The 12,228-nt window shown below is 48.6% G+C and overlaps 5 protein-coding genes across 5 annotated transcripts; 3 read left to right on the top strand and 2 right to left on the bottom strand.

The window, feature by feature from the left end:
- Positions 1-1,133: 1,133 nt before the first annotated feature.
- EDB91DRAFT_1173303 (cytochrome P450) lies at positions 1,134-2,983 on the top strand (the record flags this gene model as incomplete). Its single annotated transcript, XM_041320284.1, has 9 exons — positions 1,134-1,260; positions 1,313-1,637; positions 1,685-1,833; positions 1,883-1,998; positions 2,051-2,173; positions 2,229-2,418; positions 2,474-2,733; positions 2,784-2,794; positions 2,854-2,983. Coding segments are annotated over 7 exons (1,140 nt in total), but the record flags the coding sequence as incomplete, so codon positions are not given.
- On the top strand, positions 2,740-3,156 carry EDB91DRAFT_1173311 (uncharacterized protein; the record flags this gene model as incomplete). Its single annotated transcript, XM_041320285.1, has 3 exons — positions 2,740-2,794; positions 2,854-2,983; positions 3,038-3,156. 3 exons carry the CDS (start codon positions 2,740-2,742, stop codon positions 3,117-3,119), a joined length of 267 nt encoding a protein of 88 aa, XP_041169940.1. The 3' UTR covers positions 3,120-3,156.
- Positions 3,157-3,630: 474 nt separating this feature from the next.
- EDB91DRAFT_1173316 (NAD(P)-binding protein) lies at positions 3,631-5,512 on the top strand. Its single transcript, XM_041320286.1, has 8 exons — positions 3,631-3,944; positions 3,997-4,229; positions 4,283-4,298; positions 4,353-4,384; positions 4,435-4,459; positions 4,511-4,601; positions 4,659-4,767; positions 4,821-5,512. Exons 1-8 carry the CDS (start codon positions 3,862-3,864, stop codon positions 5,198-5,200), a joined length of 969 nt encoding a protein of 322 aa, XP_041169941.1. The 5' UTR covers positions 3,631-3,861; the 3' UTR covers positions 5,201-5,512.
- Positions 5,513-5,770: 258 nt separating this feature from the next.
- Positions 5,771-7,378, bottom strand: EDB91DRAFT_1173323 (uncharacterized protein). The gene is made up of 4 exons (XM_041320287.1): positions 6,584-7,378; positions 6,412-6,551; positions 6,107-6,341; positions 5,771-6,066 (listed from the first exon to the last, which is right to left on the bottom strand). The coding sequence occupies exons 1-4, from the start codon at positions 6,971-6,973 to the stop codon at positions 5,860-5,862; spliced, it is 972 nt and encodes a 323-aa protein (XP_041169942.1). The 5' UTR covers positions 6,974-7,378; the 3' UTR covers positions 5,771-5,859.
- Positions 7,379-8,937: 1,559 nt separating this feature from the next.
- EDB91DRAFT_1087888 (uncharacterized protein) lies at positions 8,938-10,028 on the bottom strand (the record flags this gene model as incomplete). The annotated part of the gene is made up of 5 exons (XM_041316311.1): positions 8,938-9,196; positions 9,254-9,323; positions 9,475-9,691; positions 9,752-9,925; positions 9,978-10,028. The coding sequence occupies 5 exons, from the start codon at positions 10,026-10,028 to the stop codon at positions 8,938-8,940; spliced, it is 771 nt and encodes a 256-aa protein (XP_041169943.1).
- Positions 10,029-12,228: the final 2,200 nt, after the last annotated feature.

Below are 12,228 nucleotides of genomic sequence, written 5' to 3' on the forward strand. Positions count from 1 at the left end.
CGCTGTTCTGTCGGCACGTGGCTACCTCAGCAGCATTGACAGATTGATCTTTGGCATGATTGAATTAGTACAAATACCAGAACACTGACACGTTTGTAGACAAACCGCTGTGCCCAGATGTAACTTAGTGGGAGACTGCACTTAACTCTCATCCGAGGGTCCACGGCTTCGTAATTCGATTCAGGAAATATGGAAGACAAGTGCATCAAACCTAAGGGCAAATCAAGGGATGCATACTACAGTTTCCTCAACCGACACCCTGAAGAGCTGAACAGCCTCCTGTACCGACTACGTGTTGTTCATATGCCTCCTGATGATCCACTGGTGGTTGCGTATTAGCGCCAGCGTAAGTAGCATGCTCCAGAGAGTTTGGCAACGCTGCACCCTGAGAATAATATTACATAACGTAACACGCCAGGGCGGAAGTTCAACGAAGCTCAAGTTGATCGGCTGGCTGAACTACAGCCAGCACTGATTCGGATGTGGATTGGATATGGAACACTCTCGCGTCTCGCTGCACCCAGCGGCCTCAGAACCTCCACGTGCTGTTGGGATAATAATGTCTGGTATCGAGACTAACAAGGACCCCAAGTGCGGAATTGTTTTCATGCAGTGAGTAACAATTCCTGGAATTGGGTTTCAAAACTCCTCTACTCCCACTTTCAGTCGTGAGGATGCTGTCTCAGGTTGTAGTTTTCCCATGACGTCTACTTTGTAGGTTTTGCTCCACCCGATGCTCAAGATAATCGCCTGAGAGACAGGTCCGACATCACCGGGTCAAGTTCATGGCCGCAGCCTACCTATACCGTAGCATCCGTCGGATTTTGTGCTTCTAGACTCGGCAGATTATATTGGCTTCCGACCAGTGGTTGTCACTGGGCGATTAGGAGGTAATTCTGCAGCAGGCAGCGATTTCGGGCCCCGCAGACATGATTCCCTGTCAAAACAATACAAAAATAAAAAGGAGACCTTGATTAATAAACATAATCTCGAGGGGAGTGGCTCTGGACAGTTTAATACACGTCCCACGTCCTCTTTACTTGCTTATCTGCTTGTAGACCATGTCGATACTCACCAACATAACTTGGCTGGACATCTGTCTTGCTGGTATCGGAGTGTATGTGGTAAAGCAGGCGTTCACCAAGAAGAATCCTGCACCATATCCACCTGGTCCTTCGGGATTCCCTCTCATTGGGAACGTCCTAGACATACCTGACATCAAGCCCTGGCTCACATTCGCTGAGTGGGGCAAAAAGTATGGTGAGTGCCTCCCGTTTTGCCAAAATGATGCATTTCATAGACTTGTCTGCAGGTGATATCTCACATATCGAGGTTCTGGGCCAGCATATTATTGTCGTGAACTCTGTCAAGATCGCGATGGACATGCTGGACAAGAAGAGCACTATGTACTCTGATCGTCCTGTTTTTCCCATGGCTGGCGAACTTGTTGGCTTGAAGCACATTTTGACGCTCCTTCCTTATGGTGACCATTTTCGCCAGTCACGCAAGTACTTCCATCGCGTCATTGGCAGTCGCGCTGCCCTCGATGTCTACAACCCGATCGAGGAGGTTGAGACACATCGGTTCCTGAAGCGTGTGCTTGCAAAACCCGACCAGCTACAGGCACACGTTCGACAGTATGTGTTATTTCTCCTTGCATTAACGTGACCTTGAATTTGTATAGCACCGCTGGCGCTATCATTCTACGCATCTCTCATGGTTATGAAGTGAAGGAGAACAACGATCCCTTCATCGACCTTGCAGACCGCGCTGTGGACAGATTCTCGCGGTCCACCGCTCCCGGTGCATTCATGGTTGACATCGTGCCATCCTGTAGGGCTACAGCATTCTGATTTACTTCCAATGGCCTTACCATCTTTAGTGGCCAAGGTTCCCGAGTGGTTCCCTGGCGCTGGCTTCAAGCGCATAGCCCGTGAATGGCGCGAGACCGTCGAGGAGCTGGCTGCTGCACCCCACAAATTCGTGAAGGATCAGATGGTAATTAATAGTTGTAGGTTTGCGATCATGAGTTGAAGTTTGAATTTTACAGGCCGCTGGCATCGCCCAGAAGTCTTTTACCTCGAATCTGTTGGAAAGTCGTACTTTGTCTGCGGAAGAGGAACACCTTGTGAAATGGTCTGCTGCATCTCTGTACGGTGGTGGTGCCGACACGGTTAATCCTTTCCTACATACTAATTACATTTTGAGGCTAACTCCTGATTTCTCAGACTGTTTCTACAATCTACTCGCTTTTCCTAGCTATGACTCTTTACCCTGATGTGCAGAAGAAGGCTCAGGCTGAAATAGACGCCGTTGTTGGTCCTGATCGTCTTCCATCCTTCGCCGATCGCGAGTCTCTGCCCTACATCGAGGCCCTTGTGAAAGAAGTCCTACGTTGGAATGCTGTTGTCCCTACCAGTATGTGTATCTCATTATCGCATTCTTTACTTGCCGAGCAGTGTCTCAATGACAGGTGTCCCCCACCGCGTCACTGATGACGACATCCATGACGGATACTATATTCCAAAAGGTTCCTTGATAATCGCTAATATTTGGTTGGTACCCCCACTTTTTCGTGTTTGATATATCAACAGAATTTAATGACAGGTTCATGCTCAATGACCCACGGACTTATGCTAACCCCTCGCAATTCGACCCTGAACGCTTTTTAGCGAAGGATGGAAAGGGGCCTGAGACCGATCCTCGTACGATCTGCTTCGGCTTTGGCAGACGGTAACCATGAAGTTTCTGTTTGAGCGACATGCTAACTTTTTGCTCCGCAGTATCTGCCCAGGTTAGTCAACTCAGAAGGCGGCAAAGAAGAAGACAGTTCTGACGTCGCTTCTTTTGCAGGCCTCCACCTCGCTGATGCGTCCACCTGGATATCCTCCGCGAGGTCACTCGCCGTGTTTGATATTTCCAAGGTCGTTGAGAACGGTTTTGAGATCACCCCTGAGGTTGACCCCTCATCAGGTACAATCAGGTATGTTGCGATTTCATCGGGTCTACCATGCTAGTCTAGACATACACACTCCAGCCATCCCAAACCCTTCAAGTGCTCTATCAAGGCTCGCTCTGCGCAAGCTCTTGAGCTCATTCAGCAGGATGCTAACTACTAAGAAACGAACATCTAGTTTCCCTGTGTATGCTTTTTTTATGTATCATTAAGTCTTGGAAATCACCTACTATGTTTGTTTTTGGCGCAGAGTTCACTGGTTTTCGGGTCAAGGTCGATGTACATGACAACTGAATTGAACTACAAGATACCACTACTGAAAGTGTATGAAGGATCGCTCGCTCAGCACCCAGCAACGGGTATAACTTATATGTATTTGACCTTGACTTACGGACTCACGCAAGCTTTGCTTCCAGTCGTATAGGTAATCCTCAAAAGAGATAAGTAGTAAATTACCTCGCTTGTGCGTGCCAGAGCGTGCACGTGATGACCGGATGGCAAGTAGTTTGTGCCGACGCAGTTGAAATCGTGCGCCTCAGCCTCCGACGGACTGGGAAAACAGAGATATGATCGTTGTGTATACTCAATATTTACTTGTGTTTAGTCTGACTAATTTTTTTTTGTGACGGACGTTGGGCGTCCAACTTTGAGGACCCCTAATGATTAAGCCGACGGGAAAAGAGTCGATATCACTCCGCATCAGACTTTTCCGACACTTCCGGAGTTTAGTAGACGTAGTACTGTGGGTGTCCCCAAGCTGACCGTGCACGTCTAAGGTCGTGTAAGTACGTAATGAGTCATGACAAAGCATTTCGTCGGGCAATAACTTGAAGTATCTCATCTATATAAACAACCAAGTGCTTTACCTGCGGCTGCTGTTTTCTCCCCTTGATTCTCTCATCACCATGGGTTTCTTCTCAAAGTCTTTCGATCCAGTGACTGACCTCCCCGACTTGTCTGGCAAAGTCGTCCTTATTACAGGCGGAAAGTTAGTATGTCACATCCCATCACCCGGGTTATTGTTCACAGTCGTTTTGTAGTGCAGGTATCGGCTACTCAACTGTAAAGCACCTTGCACGTCATGGCGCCAAGGTGTACATGGCCGCACGCAACAAGAGCAAGGCAGAGGCAGCCATTGCGCAACTGAAAGCGGAAGGGCTGGGTCCTGGCAACGGCGAAGTTATTTGGCTGGAACTTGACTTGAAGGATCCTCGGAATGCGAAGAAGACGGCAGAGGAATTCATGAAACTGGAGAAGAGGTTGGATATCCTGAGTCAGTACATGTTCTTGTGCATTCATAATTTCGGCGTGCTGAATGAATCACAGTTGAGAATGCAGCCGTGTAAGCTGCCTACCTCGTGCAGATGTAGTAGCTGATGCTGAGATGATTCTATAGGTTGGTTGAGAATTACGCCATGACGCCGGATGGTAAGTTTTGGTCCCACTATGTAAAGGTCTGCACTTATACATAATTACAGGAGTTCAAGAGCTAGTTATGGTCAAGTGGGTCTTCTGAAAACATGTCCGAAGTACACTCACCTATATTCATCCCAGCGTCATCAGTCACGTCGTCCTGACACGCAGCCTTCAACCGCTGTTGGATCAAACAGCAGCAGAACCTAATTCAGATGTTCGCATAATCGTCGTACGTGCATCCACTCACCATACTCGTTCCACAAGTTCATGATTCCATACCTCCCAGGTCGCTTCAGATGGGCATAGATTCGTATCAGGGCAACCTCGCTTCCGCAACCTTGACGAACTCAATGACGAGCTCAAGAGTTCGTTTTTCCCTTCCTTCGCGCGGTATTGTACGTCGGTTTTCAATTCTCGGTATCTTCAGTCTCACAGAATCCTTTACAAGGCATGTCGAAGCTCCAAAATATGCTCTACGCGTCTGAACTCCAACGACGCCTCACCGCCGCTGGCTCCCCCATCACCGTCATCCCGATTCACCCCGGTGCAGTCAACACCTTCACCGACAAACCGCCCCTCGCCAACTTCAAGTTCATCATCAAGCCCATCGTGTCCCTCTTCTTTGTGCAACAAGACGAGGGCGCATATAACTCGGTGTTTGCAGCTGCTTCGGAAGAAGTGGCCAAGAATCGCGAGAAGTACAAGGGAGTGTATTTGACTCCGGTAGGCAAGATTGCAGAGCCGACGAAGACGGCGAAGGATGAGGAGCTTGCGAAGGAGCTTTGGGATACTGTGGAGAAGTTTTTGCAGGAGAAGGGGTTATGGTGAGGGGTTTGTTTTGTTGTTGAGCTGAGAGATTGATGCTTGACGGAGAGTCCTTGTGAGGTTCTAAGAGTTAATGGGCTCGGACGTTGATCTCAGCACCATGCATAGTATGACGGAACAATTGTCGATATTTATATGTTATTATGATTCTCGCCTTTGGTTTAGTATATCAAGTCTTGCTAGCTTACACTGTGATACACTGTATGTTATTCCTACATGGTTCATTCCCCCTGGTATTATCAGGTGCCCTCAATCGATACAATGTTGAGAGTCGAGTAACATGTACCATGATGCAATGCTTGACGAACTTATAACTACCTACCTACAAATCAGAAAGAACTCAAAGTATTTATGACGAGGACACAAGCGCCGGCTGTAGGGGGGTCACGATTCAAACTGCCGTGTGCGCCGGCGGAAGGTTGTACTTTCGTACTTCTGAACTGCAAGGTCCCGCGCACGGTTCTACCGCAGTACAAGTTACTCTAGAATCGACCCTGTCGAAATTCGAACACAACAAATATACACTGACCCTTTGTGCGGGATACGCGCTGCCTATTTATCTCGAGCTCCTTCAACACAGTAATATTAATGTTGTATATATATCGCGTTCATCACTGTAACATGTGTACGCTTTCCTACCATATTACGAGCAAAGGACACTATTACCTGACAGAGCGACGCAGCACTTGCCCCTCGATAGTGACCTCCTTCACAACCGAAAACAACGGCTCAATAATATCCATGTCAACTTTTCCCAGCGGTGTGGCCGTATGAAAGTCTATCACCCGTATGTCGCAAGACGCTCCTGCCAGCGCCTCCATAATACAAGCAACTTGCCATTCTCCTGGTTCTGCAATGAGCGTCAATTTCTGCAGCATTGGAGCATGAAGGACCGCCAAATGTCTTGACAAGTTCGTGTGTTTGATAAGAATTCGAGTAGAGGGGGAGAGTGATCGATTCAAGGCAAGGATGCGTAATTGACTCGCAATAGCTTGGAGTACGACCATTCGTTAGAATCATGTCCACCGTAATGGTTTTCAGGTGAGAGAAAATAGTCAAACTGGCGTGTATGACGTGAGCAGAACCGATCTGGAGGTGGAGACGGCGTAGATTGTTGCAGGTGGGGGTAGGTCTGAATTCCACGCTAGGTGGCCATCGATGAGTGATGATTCAGGTCAGAGAGGTTTGGTGCATTGAAGCAGCTGAGTTCTGACCAGCGACACCGCAAGGCTCTCAACTGAGGTGTGTACACATCACGACTCCAGTCTTCCATGGATGACGTGAGAGCCACCGATTCCCAGCGCTTGCTCTCAGAAACAAGGATTTCGAGGAGTTGAGAATCTGCACCTGAGGACTCAGTAGCAAAATTGTCGTCGGGTACGGGACGTGTGCGACGCGTACGGGTAGCTCTCCGGATATGATGTGAAGGGTGAGAGGCTGACTGTCAGAGTGGGCGAGCCACGACTGGAGGAGAGATGGAAGAAACGGCTTCAATGGTTCTACTCGCCCTGAAAGGGTGACCTTGATGCGCGACCAGATCACTGTCGTTGAATGTGCAACAACTCGCCAAAAATGGCACACACGAGTGAAGAGTAGGGGAGGTCTGGTAACATTTGCGGAGATAGTGGTATCTCCATACGAGAAAATGCTAGGACAGTCCGACATGTTGACGATGAGCAAGAATATGTGCTGTAGAAGTTCCACCGGTAGCCGATGTATGTGGGGTGAGTTCGCATTGATGGGTGATTGAGTGAAACCGACGTCGAAGGCTTCCATCGTTCAGATGAAAGCAGAGTAGAGACATGGCGCCTATATGTCAAGGCTTTTATGTGATTTTCAACGAACACGTGTAGGTACGTCATCTAACATTGATTCAACAACAAAGTTCAGTAGATTGGCACGTTAAGTTCCTGAGAGACTTGAGATGAATGATTGAAGTCGATCCCACTACCGGCGATCTTTCCTCTTCTGATAATGCACTAGGGTTAGGGTTAGGACGCCAAAGGAGCCAAAAGAAAGGCCCACCCAGCCAGAGTGGCCGTGGTGGGACAGGAAAATATTGAGACGGTGCATGAACCGAAGCTCATACAAACCGTAGACACCCTCTGTATGGACAAGGTCGCCGTGCTATGAAAGGTCTCCACGGCCCACGAACCTGAGACATGAAGAGGCCTGTGCCATCAAGGTAAGTATGAAGAATTATAATCCTAACCAGTCTACTTTTATATTGGCCTGACTGCGCACGGACCAGGAGGGCATTTGGTAAGCAAAGTCAAGTCACCGCAATATGTTTGATTGCGTCAGACCACTTTGACGCACTTGGACTACGAGCTATAGTAAAACCTCGGGCGACAAATCGTTTCGCACCTCAAGGCCTCACGATCCAGAGCAAGAGCGCTCTATTTACCATATGCATTTGCCACACGACAGCTTTCATTGAGCAAGTAGTACAACAAACTGGAGGCGCGCTCTCTGACCCTTGTCAATGCTGTCACAGTAAGTACTGCGAAAGTCTCACCACAAGTTACAGAGCCATATTTAACGTACGTTTGCCTTTTCTGTGATTATCGATGAAATTCTACAGCAGCTCGACAATGGTCCACATCCAAATTCTCGTTCGCTAAGCAAACACACAGAGAACCAGCTCTGCACGATCTGCTAGTTTACAAGGGCTCTGAAACTAAAGAACTTCTCAACTTCCAGCCTCCTCTCCAAAGTTGATATCATCCCACTGCTTGATGCCCCAAAACTTCGCCGCTACCAAAGTCCTTATCCCACCCCCAACGGCCGAGCATCCGGTTCCCTCGAACTACAACATGGGCGTGAACGTACGCGACACTGCATCAAACTTCTTAATGGTTTTCCCGACTGAAACCCTCTCGTACAGCGCTCCGCTTCTTTTACGGACTGTACCTCCCCGGCTTGTGGTCATTGATACTAATGAAATGAACAAGCCGCTTTCGCAGTTCACACTTCCGTAACAGCACTATGCCCGAGTGACTGCAGTGGTCGGGTAAGTTCGCCGAATAAAACTTAACCACGCCGCTCACACATCTTCAGATTACCGCCCGGTCATTGTAAAATCGAACTACCCTGCACAGCTATATATCTGCGCTGCGCTGCGTTTTCGTCGAGTTAGCAGTCACTGCCGTGCTCGAAAGTACTTTATCGGACGCGGTATCCCCGACTGGTGGTGCGTTTCACCTCAGATTTCGTCCACCCTGATCGTGAGGGCTCCCGCCAGCTGTGCAGACTGCATTCACATCATATATCCGAGGTTCCTGCCACTCCTGTACCCGCCTTCGCAGCACATAAGATATTCAGCTGTGCGTCTGCACCGACATCGCTGGAGACATCTCGCGTGTACTTGGCGACCAGTTGCCCAGCATGCACTGGCAGGCCCGTTCATGACTGTACAATATGTTGCCATTCTCGGTTTCTTCCAGTCATAATCCGTTTCAGCTGCTGACTGTTCTGAGGCTAGGCCACCCCATCACACTCGGGAACGACAGCTGCGACTGGAGGGGCGCCGGCCCCAGCGAACTGGATGCTGTGGCGTATAGTTCCCCGCGATGAGAGACCGCAGTATGCTAAATGTATTTTAGCTGTCCCTCGATTTCATCTACCGCGTGCCTGAACCAGGATGCCAGTGTTCATCGTAGTGTCTCCTTACCTCAGCTTAGTTTTTTTATCTGCAAACGAACAAGACATATATTACAATAACAGGTGGTATTATGCCGTTATTCGTCTACTGATGGCGCAAGTTGAAAAAGTAGGTCAAATGACCCGTTACTTGGCGTAAGCCACTCCTGTATGAGCTTCATGACCTGGTCAAGGGAGCGCAGCGTGTTTGGGCCGTACGACCTCGATGATAACAAGCGCCAGTCGATGACGCGAGGTTGAGAATGGTAATATACGAAATTACCGGTGCCGTTCTTCACGAGAATGACAAAGATCCAGGTCAATCCTGTGGTGAGACAGAAGTACACCTTGTCTGTGCTGGAACACGCCGCAAGTGTTAGTGTACTATCGTTATAGTATTATGGTATTACTTACCCGCTGTACGTGATTAAGGTGAGTGCTTGGGCGACTGCCTCAGGGAGGTAATGAGCCAGATTGTCAGCTGCTGCGAGCAGGCTTCACTTCCATTATGAGGATATCTCCAGTCTTCTTGGACGCGAGGGTGTTCGATTGTAAATCTTGACGAGAGTCGCGGAGGAGGTTTGTAATATACATAATTTTTGATAAAAAGAATGATATAATTCCGTTACACGCACCTCTATTCTCTGGTAGACATCCGACGAGGGTATAATCAATATGGCCAGTGATGGATAGTTGGTAACCCGTCTCAGGGTGGTGGATGGTGATTCCTTCGCCTGTATCTATTGCAAGTTTCATATCAGGGACGATGACAGTAGCAAGGAAAGGTTGAGCAGCAGTATGCACTGCAGACCTCAACATCTCATCCATGAGCACCCGTGCACCTCTCTCATTCTTTGCAGATTATAAGTAAGTACTGCCGCCCATTATTAGTGTGCCGGTGACACTGCTTACATCCATACTGATGTTATTAAGGATCTGTGCCAGTCGTCCGGCGAGCGCCTCTAGTTGGTCTGGCGGCCCAGTGGATGCGAGCCTCACGATGGCTCCCTCATAAAAATCTAGCGACCCCTGTGTCACACCCAATCGTTCTAGGTGGTCTCTTGTGACAGACGAAATGGGAAGTTTCTACAGACCCACGTAAACATAGGGAATGTACACGAGAAAACATCATACATACCTTCCCGAAGGGTCCACGAACCCTTGCCAGCTGAGCTTGGAGAAAAGGCATGGTAGTGATGATGCGAAGGACAAGGTGGGGGACTGGAACAGCAACAGTGCGTCCTGGAAGTCGGCCCGTCGGGGCAGATCAAGTCAAGAAGCACAGAGTTGTTTTGCGCTGACATTCCTGAACGAAGCAAAAATCCACGGTCCTAATGCATGACTTTAGAGAAACACTAGTATCAGTAAGTACAGGAGGATACGGGTGATGAGATATAGTAATTAATACTGAGATGGACAGCCGCCTGCGAGACGAGTTGTCCGTAGTATCAGCCACAAAGATTATGTGACAGAGGAAAGACAAGCAGTGAGACGAGGAAGGCAAGAAGCAAGAAGTACAAACTAACATATCGGAGGTAATAATCTCGCAAAATGGTGTTACATCGTATGTTGCAAAGAAGCCCAGTTGTAAAGGAGTGCACCGTGACTATTTCGAAAATGAGAAAGTCGGTGATGTTGGTGCTGCGGCAAAGTTGTTGTTGGTTTGAGATTGTATGGGGGAAGCTGATTTGAACGCGCTTGGGGAAAAGGAAATGTTCTCTGAACAGTGAAACCGGTTGTATCCAATTACATCGAGATTCGGCCCTCTGCATATACTAGAAACATGTCTCCCCTTGATTAGGTGGTCATACTACATGGGTTACTCCAGGTGCAGGTGATCCCACCAACTGCCGCGAGTCGCGGAACTGGAAGGTCGAGCTCGGTTTCCGGCTCGGCCGGTGCTGGGTAAAGATTGACAAGGTAGGGGCGTCTCTTGGGAGTTTGATGTAAATATAGGAATTCAGAACTATTCATCAGTAATAGTTTGCAAGTGAGGTCATCTAGGAATTGACCACCTTGACGCGGAGTCATGTTCATTTGTCTATGGTCTGACAGAATCTTCGCAAACACTCGGAAGTCACCGGGTGATAGTCCGCTTATATCCGATCCTGTTGCGCAAAATCTAGCCAGAGGCGCCGCTAGATCATGTTACTGTGCACTAAGATTCCTTCGGTGAAGGGTCTTGGCGATGGCACTGGCACTGGCATGCACGAATACTTAAAACCCTGGTGTACAGTTCTACAGACAGGTTATCCGTGCATGCGCGTCAGGACCCTGTAAGGGATCTGGAGGTGGGATCATGGCTGGAAGAAGAAACCCATTACTTTAATGTCCGTCTGGAGTTTGGAATAACCGTCAAGCCTCCATTGCCAACGGTCGGACTGCATCAATATTCACTCGGTCGTAGTTCAGCCAAATACTAATGCCCTCCCCCCAGCTCCAAGTGTATATCGTCACTCGTGTAATTCGAAGGATGAGTCTAGTGCTTCATGGAGTCTATGTCTAGGGTCGAGGCAGTTCTATTTCCACGGAGGCCCTAAGTTCCCCCGACTCGTCTGGTGACCAAGACCCCCGGACCATATGTCAGGTCTCAGATTCTACCTTTCCCTTCTGCACGTATGTGCATTCAACCGTGATCAACATGTATATGGTATTCTCGACATTGCCTACAAGGTGCACTTCCATCACTACTTACTAGAGGTTGTATTGAAGTTCATACGTCTACAGTCCACATGTTCTGGATTGTTTATCCGCCGACCCTGTGGTTCTGCTCGTCAGTCCGCCGGGCGCAACCAGTCTGATAGAACTGCCGAGGACTTCCCAAAAACACCATCTTAAAAGCAAACCGTCTTCCTCTTGCCATTTTCAGAGTTATTATCCCCCTTGACGGATACCATATTACCTAGCACAAGCCATGCGTTTCTCATTCCTCCTCGCTGTTGTTACTGCTTTGACAACATCTATGTCTGTCGGTGCTACATGCCTGGCTAAATACTCGCTTTGCGCCAACATCATCACTCCTTGCTGCCCAGGTCTTGATTGTAAGGCGGGTGTGAGTATCGGTCGTTTGCTTTGCATCCAGGATTCAGCCCCATGACTCACCTTTGCGCCTTGTACCAATAGACATTCACCTCAGACAAGTTCTGCCATTAACTCTTCTCGATGAGCTTGACAGACTGCACATGTCGCGACAGTGAGTCATCTTTCTTATTTCGCGTCGAACAGTGGTTGATTGCACGATATACAGTTCGTTGCGGAGTTGATCAAATTTCCCTGCTGCCTCGACCAGACTCTTGGAAACCTCCTGCGTGAATTCTGTGGCATTGATTAAAGGCACATCTAGTCCTTGTCTAGTACTACCATCACCCACCAAATATATCAGGCTTTTG

Source organism: Suillus paluster (genome assembly GCF_016628075.1).
Source record: "Suillus paluster strain FC165 chromosome Unknown EDB91scaffold_153, whole genome shotgun sequence".
Lineage (NCBI taxonomy): Eukaryota > Fungi > Basidiomycota > Agaricomycetes > Boletales > Suillaceae > Suillus > Suillus paluster.